The sequence below is a fragment of the Natrix helvetica genome (genome assembly GCF_964273705.1).
Source record: "Natrix helvetica genome assembly, chromosome: 3".
Lineage (NCBI taxonomy): Eukaryota > Metazoa > Chordata > Lepidosauria > Squamata > Natricidae > Natrix > Natrix helvetica.
In genome coordinates, this window is record NC_138549.1 from 97,018,214 (window position 1) to 97,040,588 (window position 22,375).

The 22,375-nt window shown below is 37.8% G+C and overlaps 2 protein-coding genes across 9 annotated transcripts in view; one reads left to right on the forward strand and one right to left on the reverse strand.

Annotated features, from left to right (window-relative positions):
- Window positions 1-918: 918 nt before the first annotated feature.
- DNAJB4 (DnaJ heat shock protein family (Hsp40) member B4) lies at window positions 919-19,138 on the reverse strand. 5 transcript variants are annotated; one of them, XM_081947430.1, is made up of 4 exons: window positions 19,066-19,138; window positions 10,313-10,587; window positions 5,100-5,674; window positions 919-2,835 (listed from the first exon to the last, which is right to left on the reverse strand). In XM_081947430.1, exons 2-4 carry the CDS (start codon window positions 10,521-10,523, stop codon window positions 2,602-2,604), a joined length of 1,020 nt encoding a protein of 339 aa, XP_081803556.1. In that variant the 5' UTR covers window positions 10,524-10,587; window positions 19,066-19,138; the 3' UTR covers window positions 919-2,601. The 5 variants fall into 5 exon arrangements, with proteins under 5 accessions (XP_081803556.1, XP_081803554.1, XP_081803553.1 ...); XM_081947428.1 differs by lacking the exon at window positions 19,066-19,138 and adding an exon at window positions 18,738-18,942; XM_081947427.1 differs by lacking the exon at window positions 19,066-19,138 and adding an exon at window positions 18,758-18,940.
- Window positions 19,139-19,209: 71 nt separating this feature from the next.
- The window catches only part of FUBP1 (far upstream element binding protein 1), a 32,406-nt gene continuing 29,240 nt past the window's right edge, over window positions 19,210-22,375 (forward strand). For 2 of the 4 annotated variants that reach the window (XM_081947413.1, XM_081947415.1), the window contains exon 1: window positions 19,212-19,445. In XM_081947413.1, the coding sequence (XP_081803539.1) occupies window positions 19,332-19,445 (114 nt within the window). In that variant the 5' untranslated portion in view covers window positions 19,212-19,331. Of the gene's footprint in view, window positions 19,446-22,375 lie in introns of all 4 variants that reach the window. The other 2 variants (XM_081947412.1, XM_081947414.1) reach the window with 2 other exon arrangements.

The following is a 22,375-nucleotide window of genomic DNA, read 5'->3' on the forward strand; positions in this document are numbered from 1 at the left end:
GAAACATTAAATATTCCAATGTTCTGTGGAACATTCCATTCCCAGAATTGTACGTTTTAGAGAATTCTCAAAATTTTCATATGTTTTGCATATTTCTGCTATTTCTTTTGCATCATTGCAGTTTCCATTCAATAGTTTTTCACTTTAATAAAGTCTTTATTATTTTTATTCATAATCAAACTTGTAAGGCCAGGTCACCACTACCTCATCTAGCACTAGAGTATGCTCATGCTACCATCTGATGAGATAGGCAGAAATCACTGAGGAGAGGCAAACCTGCAAGTAATGTAATCCCAGGTCATCAAGGGCTTTAAAGATGACAACCACACCTTGAATTGCACCCAAGAACTTGCAGGCTCATGTGGCAGTCATGTTATGTGGGTGCACCATGGTGAGACCAATGCTGCTGAGGCTGATGCATTCTAATCAAGCAGAAGCTTCTGAAGGTTTTTCAAGAACAACCTTATGAAAAGGATATTAGAATAGTCTGATCAGGAAGTAATTAAGGCATGAGGAAGGACAGGATTTAAATGCAATAAATAAAAAGTAGGCATTATATTCAGGACAAACCAGGAGCTTGTTATAGAATTATGTGTAAATACAACTGACTTATGTAACAAAATAGGAAACTTAAAAATGTTCTTATTTTAGTATAATGTATTAACCCATTCATTTAATATACAATCTTGAACTTTCCTATCTTGTTAATACCATAGGTTTCATTGGGATTTACTCTTAACAGAATAGAGCAGTGTTTCTTAATCTTGGCAGCTTGCAGATGTGTAGACTTCAACTTCCAGAATTCCCAGAATTGAGAAATACTGGTATTATGATCTCCATACTGCAGGTATCTTATGCTTCAAATGTCAAATACCATTTTCATTTTCTCTCATGCATCAAATTGACAATTGGAGGGGGAAAAGTTAGAAATAATAGTTTAATGTTTAAAAATATGAAATGCAATACATTATCATAAAGTATATTTAAATACATTTACAATATGCACAAAGAAAAAGTAGTAGTTTTCTTGTTCTCATTTTTAGAGTAATTAAAACTTGCTTCATAGATTCTAGTTTCAGAAAGGGATGTTATAAGGTGCTCAAAAGAGGTTTTTTGCAGAGCATTTTAGCACGAACAGCATTTTGCTTCAAAGCATTAAAGTAATCATATCCTTTGCAAGGCACATGCAACTGGTTTGAAAGCTGTCTTTGCTTACTCCACATGCAGATGTCCCAGCAAAAAATGTTCTGTGTATGAGCATGCAGACAACTGGGAAGAGTTTCTGAAGAAGCTATATGAGATTTGCAGAGAAGACAACTGTTTTAATACTTTGAAGATTGATATTTCATTCATTTTAATATGCTTTGTGAAATACCTCTTTCAAATGCTTTCCATAGCCCTGGTTTAAGATTGCACTTCTTGTCAGTTTACAGCCTTTGTACTAAATCCCATTAAAAAAATTCCCATTCATTCAGGAGTCATTTTTAAAGTGATTCCTCCCACTATCAATTACTGCAGCTCTTTTGGATTTTAATATGCTAGTTTTAGAAAACTGGTATCGTTAACTTTTTACATAATTGTTAAATGTCCTGTCACTTAAAAGTGCTATCTAGCACATTTTGACTTAATGAAATGAAGCTTTATTGTAATAATTTCATGAATGTTTCCATTTGACCATATTACAAAACAAGTAGGTGTTGTCTTAAATTTAATACTGTTCATCTACTGCCCATGAATACTAGTTAGGACATGTATGTCTTTGCAAAAATAAAGTTTCCTTGCTTTTTCTTAAAATAATTCATTACAAATTCATAAAACTTCAGTTTCAACGCAAAGTTCACAGAATTTGTAAGAATACTAAACTTGAGAAAGCTTGCAATCTTGACTGAATTAGGTTAATTATTCAGTTGATGCTTATAAGTATGCCGTTTCATGAAATATAAATTCCAGAGAGCATTAACACATTTTCACAACAATTTCTACCTGGAAATCTATTAGGCCAAAAACAGTAGGCCATCAAATTTTATTTTCTATTAGGTCACTATATTTACCACCAGAATAATGGACTAAAGGAATTCACAGACTGGTACAATAATGTAAAACCCACCTCTTCTTTGGGCTCCTAAACATTTTAAGTGATATTACTTTCCTGCTGCTGTGCAAAAAGTAATGCAGCTTAGAGTATATACATAAAATAAATATTGTAAAGTTACATAGATTCATATAATGAATTCTAATACTGTAATATTTTAACTCACACAGATAATCGGGATTATCTGAACTAAAGTGCTTTGGCAAAGTATGCACTTTATTAGAAATACACGGACAGAGGTGTTCCCTTTTTACCCATGATTACATGGACACGAAATACTGGATAAAGTGTTTTGTAAAGGAAGATGCAACACACGGTAAGTAGTATTAACCTTATACTTAGTTGCAAGTCTTTTGTATTCCAATTCTCATGCAACACTGCATAATTCACTTCCCTACCTGCGCACACAAAAGAAAACTTCAACAGTTATAGACTGCATTTTTACAGCATAAACCTGAAAGTCCTTGGTGCTCAGTGTCTATTTGGAACAGTTCACTGACATATGTTTCTTATGATACAGGAAGATTTCTCCTGAGTACTTCTTTTGAGGCTGGAGCTATATTATCTGGAAAAATTACTTCAAATTCTATAATTAAGTCACCTCGTTGGTCATGATTTTTAGGAAATGGTAAACCATATCCTATAATTCTTCTTCTCATTCCAGGCTTTACAACTTCATTTATTGTCATAGGTATTGTTCGGCCTTCTATAGTTGGTACATTGATTGAGGTGCCACATAAAGCCTGGAAAATAGTAAATTCAAACGATTAAGAGCAGCATATTTGTTATTTCTTCAAACTTCTAATATACTACATGTTCTCCATAAAGATAATTATATTTTTAAATAAATGACAGTATAATTTATTCAAATGCAAATGCCACTATGTTGTATCTTTTTTGTAAGTGAAGAGTTGACACCAAACAGTTGAACAGTTCAGGATATAAATATCATTTGCAATAAAGAGAAAATAGCACTTTACCACTTAACAAAATGTGCAAAGAATGCCTAAATGTAAAGAGAGGAGACAGGAACATTGCCAACAATATATTTTCTTTCAAAGCTATATTCTGTGCACATGACACAAATTTCCACCTCTTACATTTTGATTAATGTAACAGAAGTGGCAGCTACAGGCATCCCATTTAATAGGAATATCCTGTATATAGCCTTGGAATGCAATTGATTGCAAGAAGTGTTGAAATGTTCTAATCTTGGAATATCCATTTTGATCATGAACAGGTGTCAAAACAGGTGTTCTGACAAAAGAAGACAATATTCTGAGGTCAGAGTTATTCTTCCTGTGCAAGAATATTCTAGAGATGGAACACTTACCTTTTAAAAATTCACAATATAGATGTAAATAATGTTCTCTAAAATGTCATTTGCTACCTGTGGGCTGAATTGTTAATGTCTCGTTGTGAAAAGATACACATAGCAACTTTGAAGCTACAGGTACTGAACAATTAGTGCCCAAACTTCAATTTTACCATTTATGGGGAAATTACAAACACTTTGGTGGGATCTCAGAGAAACTCCCAGAGCATTAGCTAATTTGCATACCAGAGTCTGCTAAGGGAGCACATTACACCTGTACTGCAAGCTCTGCATTGGTTGCCATCAAACTTATGGATGTAATTTTAAAGTTCCAGTGTTAATCTATAAAAGCCTACATACATATTTACTTGCAGGACCACATTAGTCTACCCAGTTTGACCTATCCTGAAAAAACGATTAGCATTGCCCCTCTTTAGGGAGGTCAGGAAGGCCAAGGCTTGTTAGCAATATTGTTCTTCATTTAAAGTGCTGTTCCTTTGAAACAGCCTCCTTGTGAATATCAAACACTGCTCTAATAGAACATTCTAATGTATGCATTAAGGGTAACTAAATGTGTATGCTGCTAACTTTATAAGACAATTGATTATTACAATGGATGTATCTCCTAAATCTAGTCATCTAGTTTGCATGCTCACAATAAAAAAGTACCAATACAGCATACTTCCTGAGATGTTTTACTGATGGTTTGGAATTCTAAATAAATTTTAAAAAAATATTTCAAAACATATATACTGGATAATATGATGGTCTTGGTATCTTTTTAAATACTATCTATCATCTATCTATCTATCTATCTATCTATCTATCTATCTATCATCTATTTGGAATATACTTTTACTATATTATTATTCTGTATCTGATGAGTGAAAACTAACAATTTATTATTTATTATTTTTTGGGACTGTTAATATAGGGGCCATTATTTATTTATTTGTTATTTATTAAACTTATGTGCTGCCTATCTTGCTTGGAAACTTTAGTTGCCATATAAATATAATTATTTCAACATTATATCAATGTTATGATAAAATATATTTAAAATCGATGAAAATATCATGGCAGATCAGCATAGAGCTGCTCACATAAGCAGAATGCTGTTCCTTTGTTCTAACCATAGTGTTATTGGGTGGGTTTTTTTTTGTGATTACAAAAAACATTTCTCATACTTGATGATGCATTTCCTTCTACCAGCATTCTGATTATTTTACTTCATAGTGGATTGTTTGCAAAGATTTATAACAACACTGTTGTAGTACAACACCACACCCTAGTATTGCAAATCCCATAAAAATGCCAAGTGCAAGCAAAAGCAGTCCAGAAAACTGGCACAAAGTTGGATGATTTATGTGTATAATGGCAGTGAGGAAAAAGCAAGACAGGGTTCAGAGGTAAACAGTTCATTTACTAGACAGTTAACAAGAATGGAATTAACTTTGTGGGAGAAGGATAAAATGCTACAGACTATATTATTTACCATATTACATTCTAAATTTACATGCCATATTTCCACATTAAGCTATCTAACATGTAACTACTTACACAAAGTTCTGTATTCTTAAAGAACATTGATCTATGTCCAGTTTAACTCAACTATAAATATAAAACAGTATAAATAAATACAAATTGTATAAAATATTAAAAATTCAATTTTAAACTTAAAAGAATACTTACCTCTCGTAAACTAATCTTGACAGGGTAGATTATATTTGAACCATCTCTCTTGAAATGAGGATGTAATTTATCTTTAATAACAAACACAATATCAGCTGGGATGGTGTTGGGTGTTTCATCGCCCTCTTTGGGGAATGTAATTTTGGTACCTTCTTTCCATCCTCTCTTAATATCAATCGTAAGAATTTTATCTTCTGTTCTGACACTTCTACCATCTGAATTGAGCCTTTTTCGGGAAATTCTCATTCTTTTTGTACAACCCTGATAAATCTCTTCCAATGATACTTTCAGTTCATGAATAACAGGAGGATCTTGTTTACGACGGGATTGATTACCAACCGTGTTTCTTTCTCTTGGAAATCCATTCACACTAAAAGTAGTAAAGGAACCAAATGGATCACCATCCACTTCCATATCTTCAGTGTCCCTGCCACTAGCCATTCTTCTACCAAAGAACATTTCAAAAGGGTTTGCACCACCAAAAAATGCTGCAAATGTAGCATGTGGGTCTCCATGAAAAGAATAGCGGAAAGAACCTCCTTGACCATCTGGTCCACCAGATCCTCCTTTCAAACCTACCAAATACAGAAGTGTAAGAAATAATAACCAGCTGAAATAACTATATTCATTAACAAAACAATATGCTGTAATCCAGAAAATAGGAAATCAGAATGGGAAGATGAGTTGGGCAGATGACTGTCCTTTTACTTGAGGGAATATTTTGTCTTTTATTAGTTTGAGAAAAAATAATTTTTGTTTCTGTGACGTCAGGTGGGGAGAACTTGTAACAATTATACCCTTGTTTTTATAGCTAGGGTAAACTCTAATGAACATAGTACTATTTCTTTGTAAATAAACATAGAAACACAGAATGTTAGGGTTAGTTAGTTTTACAGCAAACACAGAGTCCTGTAGAACTTTAACAAATCATATAAACTTTTAGTTTATAGTCCATATCTTGTCCTGTCCTGTAAAAGACAAATTATATGCATACGTAATTGCTTGGGAATGTGGGAGAAAGGCAAGGGAGTAAGTCTTGAAATAGTGAGATAAATGCTTTAAATATGATCAAACATATGATCACCCAAATATAGTTGGGTGGGTCATAGCTATTCTTTCACTGACTAAGTTGTAATGTCTTAAGGAATTCTGAATCTCTGTGTTTAATCCACAAAGAAATTAAATCTCTGAATGAATATAACGGATTGGGCTGCTCATCAAATATACAAAACAGATTTAGTGTTATCCATATTTATTGGAAGTAAATCCAACTGAATTTTAGAAATAAAATTATTGTGAAAAGGAGTCCACAAAACATTGATATATTGCAAACCAGTGAGTTTTATAAGGAGATTTTGCAAAGTTATACTACTATACTTACACGAACAGTTACTTCAATTATTTTAAGCTTGCTTATCTTCCTACATTATGACACCCACCTACATTCTGTGATTAATTTCACCTACACATCCTTCCCAAATTTAACCAATTTCTCATCTTTTTTGCTGTATCTTTAAATCATTTAAATAGATGGTTTTGATAAAAGGCAGGTTAACTCTGCAATCTTTTTTTCAAAAAAACATTCTTAATAAGTTACCTGATCTGTATAGCTCAAGCCAATAGTTGCCACAGTAGGCGTGATCACAAAATATTAATTTATCAGAAAGCTTACTAGTTTACAAAATGTTCTTTTTTTAACTAGTGGATAATTACTATTAATGTTTGCTTGATATTTTTAAATGTTCTTTTAGACCTAGACATACTGTAATATGAACTCTGGTATATACTAAGAGGCCACTTAAGGGAACACTGATTTTCACTGGCACCATTTTCCTATTGTCATTCACGATGGTAGTGCCTAATTCTTTGGGATAACATTACTGAGCAGTCAATGTATTCTTTTTCTTTTACTAATTATTTACTAAAATTCAAACATTTCCATATTCAGAGAATTTGGATTCTGTAGAATTTAAAATTTGCACATATGTGAGACTAGACAGCAGACAAATATTTCTCCTCAGAAAACGTAGCTTACAAATCTCTGGGAAAAAATAGGCATCTAACAAAGTCTAAATTTGCAATAGTGAATGTCCTATACCAGCAATGGCGAACGTGTTTGGGCTCGTGTGCCCTAAGTGGGGGGAGCGCAGGGGGGTCATGTGCAGGCGTGCCACACCCATAATGCAATGCACGACCCCCCAGTGGGCATGCGTGCACTACACGTGCGACCCCCCCCATTTTTGCATGCTTTTTTCGCCCTCCCCAGGCTCCAGAGGGTTTATAGGAGCATGGGGAGGGCAAAAACAGCCTTCCCTGCCCCCCAGGAGGCCCTACGGAGGCTTCAGTGACCTTCAGAAGGCTTCCCTGAAGCCTCCGAAGCAGTCAAAACAACCCTCTGAGCAAACCGGAAGTGACTTTCAGCGCTCTGAAGGCTTCAGGGACCTTCAGGAGGCTTCCCTGAAGCCTCGGGAGCAGTCAAATGACCCTCCAAGCAAACCGGAAGTCTCATCCAGTTTGCTCGGAGGGTTGTTTTGAGCGCTCCGGAGGCTTCAGGGACCTTCAGGAGGCTTCCCTGAAGCCTCGGGAGCAGTCAAAACGACCCTCCGAGCAAACCGGAAGTTACATCCGGTTTGCTCGGAGGGTCGTTTTAAGCGCTCCAAAGGCTTTCAGAGACCTTCAGGAGGCTTCCCTGAAGCTTCTGGAACAATCAAAGCAACCCTCCGAGCAACCAGGAAGTCTGTTCCCGAACTTCCGGTTTGCCTGTAGGGCCATTTTTTTGCGCTCCCGAGGCTTCAGGAAAGCTCATGAAGCCTCCGGAGGGCCTCCCGGGGGGCAGGGGAGGCTCTTTTCGCCTTCCCCAGGCTCCTATAAAGCCTGCAGCAGCTTTATAGGAGCCTGGGGAGGGTGAAAGAGACTTTATAGGAGCCTGGGGAGGGTGAAAAATGACTTTAAAAAAGGGTGAACTCAGCTGGCCAGTGCGCGCATGCACGCTGGCCAGCTAACAGGGCAGCGCCTCGCGTGCCCTGACAAATGGCTCCGCGTGCCACCTGTGGCACACATGCCATAGGTTTGCCATCACTGTCATCACTGTCCTATACTATTCACTTTGGTTATGAAATTAAACTTTCAGAATATCAAGAAAAAAATTGATTCACACATTGTGTTAAACTGTTATTTCTTCTGTTGGATTTTACTTTACCATGATATAAACCAAGTATATAAATCACGACTTATTACTCAGCATCCTATGTCATGAACACCATTATGGCTTATTTTACATATCATTATTTAAAATAAATGAAAACATTATCATCATGCATGAACTCATTTTACAGTGTAAAACTTAACAGGACTACTATGAATCCTTAGGGCTTGATGTTTATTTAGAACAGGAACATGAAATAAAGAAGACTTAATTTAAGTCCAACATCAATTGTCCTCGACTTACCGCCATTTGTTTAGTGACTGTTCAAAGTTACAATGACACTAAAAAAAGTGATTAGTTTTCACAATTATGACCATTGCAACATTCCCACAGCCACATGATCAACATTTGGACATTGACAACTGACATGTATTTATGACAGTTGCACTTTCCTGGTATCTGTCAACATTTTTAACCTTCCCAACTGACTTCTGATAAGCAAAGTCAGGAGAAAGCCAGGTTTGCTTAATGATCACATGATTCACTCACCAACTGAAGTGATTTGCTTAACAATGTAGCAAAAAGGTGATAAAGTGGGACATTTAATAACTGCCTTGCTTAGTAATGGAAAGTTTGTGGGACATTTAACAACTGCCTTGCTTAGCAATGGAACGTTTGAACTCAATTGTGGTTGTCAAGTGAAGGACTACCTGTACATGCATTAATAATCTCTGACACAAATTTTGGGTAAAAGTATTTCTACAATTGTACATTGTGGTTAATATAATAACAACTATCTTTTCTGCTTATTTTTCCATGTTTGAATAGTGTAGCAATTAATGGGTCAAATGGTTTAAAACATGCATTCTGAAGAATGGCTTAAGTGTGCATTATTGTCACTCTTCCTGCTTTTGATATGCATTGTTTGTGAATTGAGTATTTATTTACTAAGCCTTAGCAACTAAAATGTAGAACTAAGTAAAGGATGCCAGGTTTGACAAACTATACCATGTACTTGGCAGAACGATGCTTCCCAAAATAGATAATGGATTGATTGTGCTCAAAACATATCAATCTCATGTCTAATTAAAAGGAGTAATAGATTATCAGTCTATCCATGATCTGAACAACAGTCAAATTCAACACTGACTAAATTAACTCATTAGATATTGTCCCTAATGCTATACATGAAGATATTAGCAACATTGACTCATGATTTTAAAAATAAGTCTTTATCAGCATATCAAGGTCTTATAAATTTCCCAATACTGCAGGGAGGCAATACTTAATTATAAATTACTACTTAATTTGAATGTTTAAATAATCATATGCATTTATGAAAAACACAAGTTTCTTTTAAGCTAATTATTAAATACTGATGCATTTTAACTCTTAAGTTTTCAGTCCATCATATTCAATATATGAATATTTCTATCTTATTGAGAGAACACAGGACTGTAATGTAAACAGCAACTTCATTAGCAGAACAAAAACAACTTAACAGAACAAAAACTATTTTCAATTCTTAAATTAGATTTTGAAAGATAAAGGCAGTAGCTGAATTCTAAAAACTGGGTCTCATTCCCTTGATACATTAATAGCTAGAAAGGAAGTTGAAAACTTGTCCTGGTATTTTTATGACATCAGCCTTTTTTTTTCCTTTTTAGACAAGATTCCAGTGTAAGCCTAATCTGGACACCTGGATTCTGGTTCAGAAATACCATAATTCTAATTCAATCTTATTTTAACAGAAATAATGTATACATTTAAATTTTTGTTACTGTTAAGAATAGGACAAAATAAACCAATTCAGCAACTACCACAACCAAAAGCATCTTAATATTCCCAAAATTAAGAATGCTACCCCGCGTAATAGAAAATCAATTACAAATTTCATAAGCAAAATTTACAAATGTAATGTGTATAGGTACTGAAATATAATTTAGCTAAATTCTCAGATTAAGTTGTTATAGCCAAATGCTCATTCCCTCTTGATTTGAAGTAATTATATTCAGCATAAATGTTATTTCTATTAATAGCTAAAAAGAAACTAGAGAAATTATATTACCTTCTTCTCCAAACTGATCATAAATTTCTCTTTTTTGGGGATCACTCAATACCTCATAGGCTTCTGCAATCTCTTTGAATTTTTCTTCTGCATGGGGAGATTTATTCTTATCTGGATGCCATTTAAGGGCTTGTTTTCGATATGCTTTCTTGATGTCTTCATCAGATGCTCCTTTTTCAATTCCAAGAACAGAATAGTAATCCTTCCCCATTTCAATGTTTAAAAAGTATGCTTTCTTTTGTTTATGAGTTCTGTATCTCAGCTATGCAATGTTCCTAAAAAAATTAACAAGAACTGTAGTTCTATTAAGCAGCCAGAAGACTGTTGCCACCTTCTCCTTCTCCTTAATCACTTTGTAGATTGAAATGGTAAAAACAGTGCTACCCAGAGCACTCCCAATTACACTACGTGTCTCTGCTCTTTCTAGAACAGCAAATGTTATAAGACGTCATTTCCCAAGCCAGCTACTGCCAAAACTATGCCGTGTTCTATCTTTGTACATTTAACTGTTCACTGACTAACTTCATATGAAAAAAAAATTTTTTAACCTTAATTGTGAAATTGTGGAATTTTGTAGCCATTTAGTATTGTGTGGATGGTAAATTACTAGGCTTGTTTTATATATTTATTGTAAAAAATGTGTTACAGGAAACCATTTCTTAATATTTAAAATAAAACTGTTGATTCTACCATTAGTGAAAAATACTTTATGGGACTGAGGGTGAAAGGTGGTCAGTTTAAAAAGATTTCAGAAAATACACAAAGGAATTGTAAATTTTTAACTTAGATTATTTGTCCTCCTACATTGACTATACAACCCTTAATTCAATTTATTTAAAAATGCATGAGCAGCAATAATAATTGTCAGTGGGGCAATAGGGCCAAGCTATGTATATGCCAGAATTAGACAATCAGGTATGCTCCAAAATGATGCGCTTTGTGAGACAGTAGCTATGCTTGCATGTCACCAAGATCATTAGCTATCTGCAAGCACCTCTCACCAGGAAGGTAGTTTTTGGAAGTAGGGAGATAGCACTGAGAAGTATTCAGCAGGAACAGCTGAAACTGGGAAGTGGGTGCTGTTAGTTAGAGAATGAGCTGTTGTTTGTTAGAGCAACCCAACTGTGAACTACAAATGGTTGGAAACAACAAAAAAGGAGACAAGATATGGGAAAACCCACATACATTTACTCCCTCAAGAAGCAAAAGGGGGAAATGGCAAGCTGTGAAAGGGAGGATATTGCTAGAGGTATGGATGGGCATTTGTATCAGCGTTAGAGGAATTGCAATCAGCAAACAGCAGACTGGAAAAGGTAATCAAATTGTGACTCTCTTGAAGTCACCCATCTGAACTCTGATATGGGGTTCTATTGTTTTAAGAAACATCTTGGGAGCATCATTTTAAGAGTAGCAAAATTGCCTGATTTCAAGATTGTGACAGAAGGAACCGACATGGAATATTCAGGAGGCTTGCATTGTAGATTACCTGACTACTCATTCTGCAAGTTAGAAATATAAATAACGTAGAAGTTAGAACCAGAGAAAAATTGCACCTACCCAACCTGATGCTAAGTAAGGAAATGACCGTTCTGCAGGTATTTCAAATTCTTAGGATTCTTACATTGGATGAACCACTCCTTTTAAGAAATGCCTCCATTGTTGGAACATGTTTTATTGATAACTAGTTCTTATCACAAATAGCATAATCCCACCCATCTGGGAGGAGTCCAGAATGTACAATGCAAGAGATCCTTATCTTCTGCTGAAGTCTGAAAAAAAACAGCAATCAAGAGTTTGAAGTATCAGTTTCCACAATAATGTGGCAGCTGGGATCAAGATGGTAGTCTGAGACAAGACAGGTTTCAAATCCTGAAAGGCTGCTTGTTCTTGAATAAAATTGTGAGAGTAACTTTCAATTTGTTGAATGGAATTGTTAAAGACAGTTCTAAATTTCTGCATAAATTTTTTATAGTTGTCCAGGATGGTACATTGATTTTAGTGTGAGAGCCACCTGACTGTTTCTTCATTCAAAAAGGTCAGAACAAAAAGATCCAAATCTGTAGAAAACACTGCTGGCTTGCCAGTGATAAATACTTCATACTGGGTAGTGAATTGGAAATCTGCCTATAGGACTAATTCAAGTTGAGGCAACCTTGACCAAAATGCTGAACTACTACATCATAACATTCTATAAGCTCATGATTTATGTATCTATCTGCTGTCTATGCTGTAATAATGGCTCAACAACTTATTCTGTAGATAGGAGGTATTTCAAGGATCTGTAGCCATGGTCTAGGTCCAGAATTCAGAATCCAATCCTCATCTAATAGAAGAATAACAAGGCTCTCAAGATTGTTTTATGCCAGACTCGGTAAAGGAATAACCGCTTAAACTTTTGGAAATATTTTTATTGCTAGCTGGATATTGTAATATAATCTTAAAAGTTTGTCAAATACAATTCTTGTTTATATCTAGTGTAAATAAGGCCAAAAATGAGATACCAATGGTCATTGTGAATGCATCATTTAGGGAGAAAAATGCTAATATTTCTAAAAGGATACGGAGTCTGGCATCCTTATGGGTCTGATCAAGGACCAAGTTATGTTGGACATCCATTCAATCATCCATTCAATAACTTTTCTTTTTGTAGGCCAGCAACTATAAAGAGAACTGGAGGAAGGAGTAGTTTACCCTATTATAATGAAGTCTTGGTGTATTTCTGAACACAAAACAAAAATTAGAGGCATTATTCCATGGCAGATCAATTTCTTCCTGAGTAGATATTCCATTGAGTAGAGATAGTCCTTGACTTATGATAATTAACCCCAAAATTTCCACTGTAAAGCGAGAGTAGCTAAGTGATTTTTGCCCCATTTTACAACCTTTCTTCCTAAAGTTGTTAATTGAATCACTGCAGTTGTTAAATTAGTAAGTGAATCTGGCTTTCCTGTTGACTTTGCTTGCTAGAAGTTTATAAAAGGTGAACAAATGACTGAGACGCTGCAACAGCATAAATACATGCCACTTGCCAAGTGCCCAAATTTTGATTATGTGGCCATGAAGATGCTGCAACAGTGGCAAGTGTGAAAAATGGTCATAAATTACTTCTTTCAGTATTGTTATAATGTTGAATGTTCACTAAACAAATGGTTGTAATTTGAGGACTACCAGTACATGAGATGTCACAAGATTCAATCTCTTTCACATTTAACATTTAAATATAGTCACTGAGGGAGATAACCCAACAAATGGGGTTTGGTATTATTAATATACTGAGAAATCTAGGTTAACTATCTCAGTTCCAGGCTGTCAAGATGTGTCAGAAGGTCTTGTCAATATTCTGCAAGAATCTTGAAGAAACAGAGTAAGATTTAACCCTATCAAAGTAGAGTTTGTGGATTGAAAAGTCAACTGAATCTAAGACAATTCCAGCTTAACTATAAATGTAGTCATTCTCTTAAAACAGGTGGTTTACAATCTAGGAGTGTTTCTGTTCTCTCAGCTCCTTTTGGAATAGCAGATTTAAGCTGTGACCTTTGGCTACTTCAATCTGTGTGCTAACATGAATACACTTGGAGAAGGTACAGACAATAGTCACCTATATCTTGGGTCACTTCACTAGAAAACTACATAATGTGCTGTACATAGTACTATCCTTTAAAAAACCATCCATTGTAACAAAATGCAAAGAGCTGGATATTAAATGAAAAAAAATACCATATTTTTCGGAGTATAAGACTCACCTTTTTCCTCAAAAAAGAGGGTGAAAACCTGGGTGCATCTTATACACTGAATACAGCATTCAAATACAAGAGTTCTCACTTCCCGTGAACTGTGTCAGAGGAAGACTTGAGGGGATTATATTCTCAAGTAGTTCCTTTCTTGTTGAATGCCCTCCAAACATTCCAATGATAATATAATAAATTGATATGGTATGGTACGTACAGAAGAAACTTTGTGACTACTACAATTTTTATATCCTATTTTTAAAAACAATCTTCCCAAAGCAGTTCACAAACAATTTAAGAAACTGTAAATGCAATAAATATTATTTTAAAAGAAATTAAATTTCTAGGATGTTTCCCTCAGGGCAACTGAGGATAATAGAAATGTGGAGAAGAGAGAAGAAGAGAGTACAGCTAAGCAGATTTAGAAGGTAGTTGTTGTTTGTTTTCCTTCCTCTCCCTTCTGGGGCCCTTTTCACAAAACTGTTGGTGGTAATAATCTGTGGAGGGAGGGAAGAGAGGAGTTCCAAGCAGAGTGGAAGAAAATTCATACTAACAATACTTTACCAAAAAAGGACCTGTGGGCATTTCAGATGTGGACATGTGTTATATTCCAGGGGGTGGAGTATGTTTCCAAGTATCCATGCCAGATATGCTCACTCTTTTCTCCATTAACACATTAGAGTATGACTCACACTGCTAAAGTTAAAAGCCAACCAACTCTCTTGTACTGTTCAATAACAGCTGGATTCAGCAGTTTGAAACTTGTGTATTACACACACACACACGCACATACATACATAGATACATATACACACACGTATATGTACACACACACACCACCGTATTTTTCGAACTATAAGACGCTCCGGACTATAAGATGCACATTAGCTTTAGAGGAGGAAAACGAGAAAAAAAAATGCCTCTGCCTCCGCTGCCCAGTTGCCATTGCCACGGCCCCTTTCGCAACGGCCCGTTTGCCACGGCTCATTTGCCGTGGCCCGTTTGCTGCCGTCGTGGCCCGTTTGCCACCACAGCCATCTGCGGCGATCGGTGGCAGCAGCAATCCCTGCCGCCTAGAACAGCTGATCAGCGCTGCACCAACCCCCTCGCCCCAGCAATGTTTGCTCTATAAGACGCACAGACATTTTCAGCCACTTTGGGGGGAGGAGTACATTTTGTAGTCCGAAAAATACGGTACGTACATATGCATTTTCTGAAATAAAGACATCGTTACAAGGAACAATGCAGTATAGCTCTTAATGTGCAAGCTATATTGCAGTTTCTTCACCAAAGCAGACTGCTCTTAAAAGCTACATAATATAAAATGCAGCAAGCACTCAATAGTTTTAAAAGGTTCATTAACAAATTTAGTAGGAAATGCCTGGTTGCATTTGGATGGGGTTTTTGTCAGGAAGTAACACACTTGTAAGCTACCTTAGGACACTAACACTTTACTGAAAAAAGGCAATGAATACTACTTCCATTTTATTGCCAGGAAAACTACATGTCTCCCTGTCTGTGAAGTCATCAAAAATGAAATTAGATTTCAAAAAGATTTTAACACCCAGACTTATTATTTTCCAGGCAGAAAAGCAATGACCACTAGATGTCACTGACAACCTGTACAAATACAAATACTGTAGTCTAAAAATGTTTTTTTAGTTGTAAGTTCAGAGCAAAAATACTATACTACAGCATTATTATATCAAAGTATTTGATACGAAGATTTATTCCCCCAAATAATTAATACTGGTAATTATTGTTTATTCCTTCTCATATTAATCTCATAAATTAATGATGTTCAGTAGTTAAATACTACAGGATTTCAATCCAAGTCAATGACTTCACATTTTTATTAACTATTCTCTTTTGAGGGATTTTTTAACTATTAGTAATCTGAAGTGCTTCAAGTAAGATATGCTATCATAGCCAGTATCCCAAGAAAAAATCATTATAAATTACTAGCTGTACCTGGCCACGCGTTGCTGTGGCCCAGTCTGGTTAAATGGAAAAGAAAGAAAAGAGAAAGCGTAAATCCCACGGCAGAGGCAGCCCCCGCATGGAAGTGAGCAACGGTGGCTCCTGCAAGAGCCGCCATGGAGGACGCTTCCACAGGCCCCGGCTTGGCTGAGCTGAGGAGGAGGGCACTGCCCCCGACCCGGCTTCCCTCAGCGGTAGCAGCGAGAGGAGGTGGCCGGTGTCTCCTAAGGAGCACGAGGAGAAGGAAGGAGCTGCCCCTGGCGAGGCAGACGAGAGACAGTCCCCGCTGGCTGCGGCCCCATCCAGAGACACTGTTGCCGCTGCAGTCGCCGCCTCACGGGGCACCCAGCCGCCCCAGTCCCGCTGCGCCTGAGGCTGACACTGCCGCCACCCCATCGGAGCCGCCATGGCGAGGCCATAGCCGGCTCCCTGTGAGGGGGGTGGAGAGCGCGCGCAGCCGGCTGGACTGAGGAGACGCTCCGCCTCCACCTCCTCTGGAGCTCCACTGGGCTAGGCGGGTGGAGGGCGGTTTAAGGGTGGGAGGAGGTGGCCGAGGGATGGGGCAGGCGCCGCCCCACCGCAGACAGAAAAGGCCTGGCAGGAGAGGAGGAGACGGGAGGGGGAGGCCGAAAGGCTTCGGCTCCTCTTGGTGGAAATGGTGAAGCTCATAGGAGAAGGGGCGGAAAGGGTGCAGCTGCAGCCACAGCCACATATAAAGGGACCGTCAGGATGAAGCTGGAGAGGCCGAACTGTTCCGAATATACTATACTCAAGAAATGAACGCTATGGTATAGTGTGTGTTGCTTTTACATCCAGCAGATGGCGCTGGTTTTCAAAAAAGCATGCTTTTACAAAAAAGCATGTTTTTACCTGTCACAGGTGTGACATCTATACAATATACATATATAAAACATGTGCATAGTCGAATGCAACGTTGTGTCAAAATTTCAAAGCAATCGGTGAAGAACTTTTGGAGATTTGAGATTTTGAACAAACAAACATTACATTTTTATTTATATAGATTTGAGCATCTCTTTTTTTATGCTGATTTTATCAGTTTTGCTTGGAAACAAAAAAATCACAGGAACAGTATTTAATTCTGGTATCAACTTGTGCAGCAATTGACATTTTTAATAAGAACAGAAAATGAATAAATGTTTCCTTATCTGATTTGGATGACCACCACTATCTTTTTTTATCCAACAAAATCTTTCAACAAAAAATGATATTGGCAACATGTAGCCTATCAAATGCAATTCCATCATGAAAACGTACTTACTGAAGAGGACAATGAGGAACAAGAGATGCTTGCTAGGCCAATTAACCTCTACCTTAGGTGAAGTATACCACCATGTACCCTTTCAAACAAAAGCTACAAAAAACTAAAGATCAAATTATGAAAAGTGGGATTGTGTAGAGTATTGATGCAGCTAATCTTTATAACTTGCAGTAAATTCTACCCAGAAATATAAATAAAAGAAGAATACAATACAATACAATAGTAGAGTTGGAAGGGACCTTGGAGGTCTTCTAGTCCAACCCCCTGCCTAGGCAGGAAACCCTATACCATTTCAGACAGATGGCTATCCAACATCTTCTTAAAGACTTCCAGTGTTGGGGCATTCACAACTTCTGGAGGCAAGCTGTTCCACTGATTAATTGTTCTAACTGTCAGGAAGTTTCTCCTCAGTTCTAAGTTGCTTCTCTCCTTGATTAGTTTCCACCCATTGCTTCTTGTTCTACCCTTGGAAAACAGTTTGACTCCCTCTTCTTTGTGGCAACCCCTGAGATATTGGAACACTGCTATCATGTCTCACCTAGTCCTTCTTTCTCTTAAACTAAACATACCCAGTTCCTGCAACCATTCTTCATATGTTTTAGTCTCCAGTCCCCTAATCATCTTTGTTGCTGTTCTCTGCACTCTCTCCAGAGTCTCCACATCTTTTCTACATCATGGCGACCAGAACTGAATGCAGTATTTCAAGTGTGGCCTTACCAAGGCATTATAAAGTGGTATTAACACTTCACGTGATCTTGATTCTATCCTTCTATTTATGCAGCCTAGAACTGTGTTGGCTTTTTTGGCAGGTGCTGAAATTGTGCAGAAACGCTAATACAGTTGACAAATTACAGAAATAGTTTTCTAATAACCCCAAAAGTCCATTTTGTGGGAAGCAAGCTCCGTTTATTTATTTATTTTTCATGCATGTACTACACCCTAGTAACTATTACAATGGGAAATGGCCATAATGAATTTGAAAATTCACCGTACCTACCTTAGATTTTTGCACATGGACACCCCCCTCCAACTTTTATCATTTTATTAATGCCTGTGTTAAAGCTTAATTCATATTCCCAGTATTGCACAGCAAAATTCGCATCAGATTTTTGACACTCGCAGGGCCACCGACTTTATTGCTTTTATTACTTAATTACATCGATTAAGAGAATGCTTGTGTAGAAGCACCTTGTTTTGAAGGTAAACTTATTATATTGTTGAAATGTATTTGAATACATTATATTATATTCAAATACTGTTATATCGTTTTAAGCAGAAAGCTATACACGAGATAGGATAGATATTGCTTTTCGCCGAAGCGGCATTTTGGAGGGTTTCCCTTCGCCTCAGTACACCCCCGTCAGGAATCAACCCCGTTGCTTTTTCTGTGCCTTCGAGAATCAAAAGGCTTCACTTAAAGACATCCCCTCAGATTTACCCGTCCTGAGAGAGACTCACTCGCTAACCGGCAGGTTGTCGCCCCCACGACAGACGCTCCCTGACAGGCGACAGCAAATACAGCGCCACAAATCAGTTCCTTTCCCAACTGTCCAAATATGTCGATTGAAAGTATGGGGGAGGGGGGGGGAAGAGAGGGAGAGATTACTTAACCAACTATCGCGAGATACCCCCTCCCCGAGAGGCTATCATCTTATTTAACCCAGGAAGAAATCTTGCGCGCGCCTCCCTTGGCATATCCGTTTAACGATCTACAATACCTTCCCCTCCTTCCTTTTCACACCCTAGAAAGCTCCAGAGTATTCTACCTCCTGCATCCTAAGATTCTTATCTCGCGAGAGTTAGCTTGAGGTGGGAGGGGGAGAGGGTTCCTCCTTCCCGCCTTCATCATCTCTGTTTGCTCTGCTCAAAGTCTCGCATCTTTTGCCTAGGTGTCTCGCGAGGGTATTAGCGGCCTCCCCTCCTCCTCTCGCGAAACACGATGCGACGCAAGAATGTGAAAGGCTCCCGCCCGCCGCCATTTTCTTTCTTTCTTGGCAGGCTGGGAGGACGGTAGGAAGTAGTGGAAGGAGACATGTCGGATTATTCTACGGTGCCCCCTCCTTCTTCGGGAGCACCCGGCGGAGGCGGAGGAGGTGGCGGGGCAGTCAATGATGCTTTTAAAGACGCGCTGCAACGGGCTAGGCAGGTGTGTATTACGAGCCCTGAAGGGATTTTTCACCCGACTGGCTCCTCAGACTTCCAAGCAGGCCGCTGGCTTCTCTCATTCACTTCTCGGCTTCTTTCGCAAAGGGAGACAAGCCCATGACCCACCGGTACATTACGGAGGAGCTGAGAGTGACCTCCCACTTTTGAAGGGCTGGGATGAAGGGCTTTTCTTTCTGGAGGCTTTTTCAGAACTCGACGCAGGTTGGGGGGTGGGGGGTTTCCTACAAAAGCGCGGAAGGCCAAACCGCCTGGTATCCATTATGTTGCCGCTAAGCGGTGGAAGTCGGAGTAGGAGGGACGAAAAAAAAAGGATTAGGTTGAGATTCAAAAGAAAGGGAATGAGTTGACTTTTTAAACTCTCGCGTTTGGCGGAAAGTTATTTCCCTAAGATCCTTCTACTTCGCTTCTGGAAATGGCGCTGCCTTCATTTCTTTAATAAACAAAAACTAAAAGGCAGTCGGGTGTGTCCGATTGTCTGAACCCCACGGCCCTGTCCATCCATCCTCTCTTCCACTCTGCAGAGCGCCTTTTACATTGTGCCCTCCGCCTAAGGCTGACGTGTTGTGCAATATTTTCCATTATATTCGCTTGCATGTCGCTCGCGGGAAAATGTCGGTAACGGGGAACTGTCGGCGTTAGAGCGGATTTCTCGTAATCTGGTCCCCACCGGTTCTTTTCCGTGCGCAAACATAAGATGCACACTGTAATAATTTCTTTTGTTACTGTAGGAAGGCCAAGGAGGCAGACGCCCCCCCCCCCCCAGCTTTCATCTGGCCTACCCATTTTCGTAATTAACCAATAATAAAACGTTCTAGAAATGATGTTAGTTAGGGTTTCCAGGTAGTTTTATTACTTAAACGTTGCTCTTGACGTTTCTTTCAGTTTTGAACTTTCTATGACTCAAATAGGTGTGTTGCCTCTTGATGTTGGAGGTGTTTGGTGCTGTTCCTCGTTATGGGAAGTAAAGCGAAAAGTTGATTTAGAATCATACATAAATGTATGATTGCATTTTTATTCGGAGAAAATTCACCTAATTGAAAAATTGGCAAAGCAGTCTTGCTGAAGCATTTTAGTGAAGTAGAAAAAGAATTGACTCTGGCTTCTGTGAGCTTTATATTACTGATGAGATTATTTTAAAATAATGTAATATGAGACTTTGTTTTCTGCTTCCCTTTGGGTTATAGTTAATGTTTTAAGAAAAACAAAGCAATTTCACAGTTTAAAAATGTAATCCATTATAGAAACAGAAAAGCATATATTTATGCAGTGGAGACCACATGCAGTACAGTTTTTCAAACAGAATGAATTTCAATGTTAGTGCATCATCTTAAATAGGAATAAAATCACAGTTCCTTTCAAAAGAGATAAAGTACATTGTTAGGCTTACTGGAAGGAGGGAAAGGAATATATGACATCTTAAAATTATAATAGCAATACTGTTGTGAGTTAAATGTATGATTAGGGGGAAAAAACTTAAATAGGTGGTTTATCCTGAAGTTGAGGGAACTTGAAAAAGTTCCCAGTGTTATATGCAGTCCAGTACCAAATCAAGTTTAATCTGTTAGATAGACTTAAACACAGCAAATACAGTAGAATCTCTGGTCATGACCATAATTAGTTCCATAACTTTGGTAGCAACCAGATTTGGTCGTGACACGAATTAATGCAGGGGACAAATGTGGGTCGCTGTTGTTTGTAATCAAACAATAGAAAATTTGGCGCTTATAAAAAATGGCACGGAAGAGGAAATAAGGCGCGACCATGTTTGATCGCCACCTGAGTATGTGTTTGCGACCAGATTCAAATTCATTTTATGAATTTTTTTTCCTCGGAACCTGATTTGGTCGTGGTCAGAAGCGTTCGTGACCATAGGTTCTACTGAACCTTCAATTTAATCAGTTCCTTATTTACTCCTACTTTTGTTTCACTAGCAGAATAAGAGAGTTGGAAAGTACTTTGGAGGTCTTCTAGTCCAACCCCCTTTCAAGCAGGAAATCCTATACCATTTCAGACAAATGGTTGTGCAATCTCATCCTAAAAGACTCCAATGTTGGAGCGCCCCCAATTTTTGGAGGCAAGTTGTTCATTGATAAATTGTTCTAACTGTCAGGAAATTTCTCCTTAGTTCTAAGTTGGTGCTCTACTTAATTACCATATTTTTCAGAGTATAAGACGCATCAAGATTTTGAAGAGGCAATTTTTTTTAAAAAAAAAATTGCACTCTGCAGACCTCACAAAAACGAAAACGGGCCTGTTTTTTGTCAAAAAAAAGGGGGCATGAATAGCTTTTAGGAGGCTTGTAGAGTGCTCTTGGGGGGACAAAAAGGAGCAAAGAAGGGTGCATTTTTCACTCATTTCTGCCCTCAGCAGTCCTCTAGAAGCCTCCTAAAGGCTATGCACGGCCATTTTGATGAAAGGGGCAGGGCTTAGTGAGGCAAAAAATGTTGTATTCAGTGTATAAGACGCACCCAGATTTTCACCCTCTTGAGGGAAAAAAGTGCATCTTATACTCTGAAAAATACAGTAGTTTCTATCCATTACTTCTTTGAATTGGAGTTGAATTGAATTTGAAATTGAGTTGATTTGGATTTCAACTCAAAATATCATTTACTTAAAGGCAGAAATAATGGTTTCACATGGAACAGAAGGGGAAAATGAAACGCAAAGCTGAGCCACTGAACAGTGAATTTCATACTATTTGAGAACAAAATATATGCCTATAAAGTTGGGAATGAAAGAGTAGAAATTACTGCAATCAAAGCGATGCAATGGTAACAGTTGGCAATGTAGTGGTACTTATTCAATTTATATATGTTATGAAGGATCTACACGGATTAGTAATGTTATTGAGATATTCAGCCAAAGTTCTTCAGTTGATAAACTCTATAGGAAGTAAAGGATTAGGAGGAT

What these genes read in the sequence shown, in the direction of transcription:
- DNAJB4 (XM_081947430.1), bottom strand. Translation starts at nt 10,523, where the DNA reads ATGGGGAAGGATTACTATTCTGTTCTTGGAATTGAAAAAGGAGCATCT. An exon ending in TGATCAGTTTGGAGAAGAAG is followed by an intron (nt 5,675 to 10,312) that starts GTAATATAATTT and finishes TGTATTTGGTAG; the next exon opens with GTTTGAAAGGAGGATCTGGT. An exon ending in TCAAGATTAGTTTACGAGAG is followed by an intron (nt 2,836 to 5,099) that starts GTAAGTATTCTT and finishes ACTATTTTCCAG; the next exon opens with GCTTTATGTGGCACCTCAAT.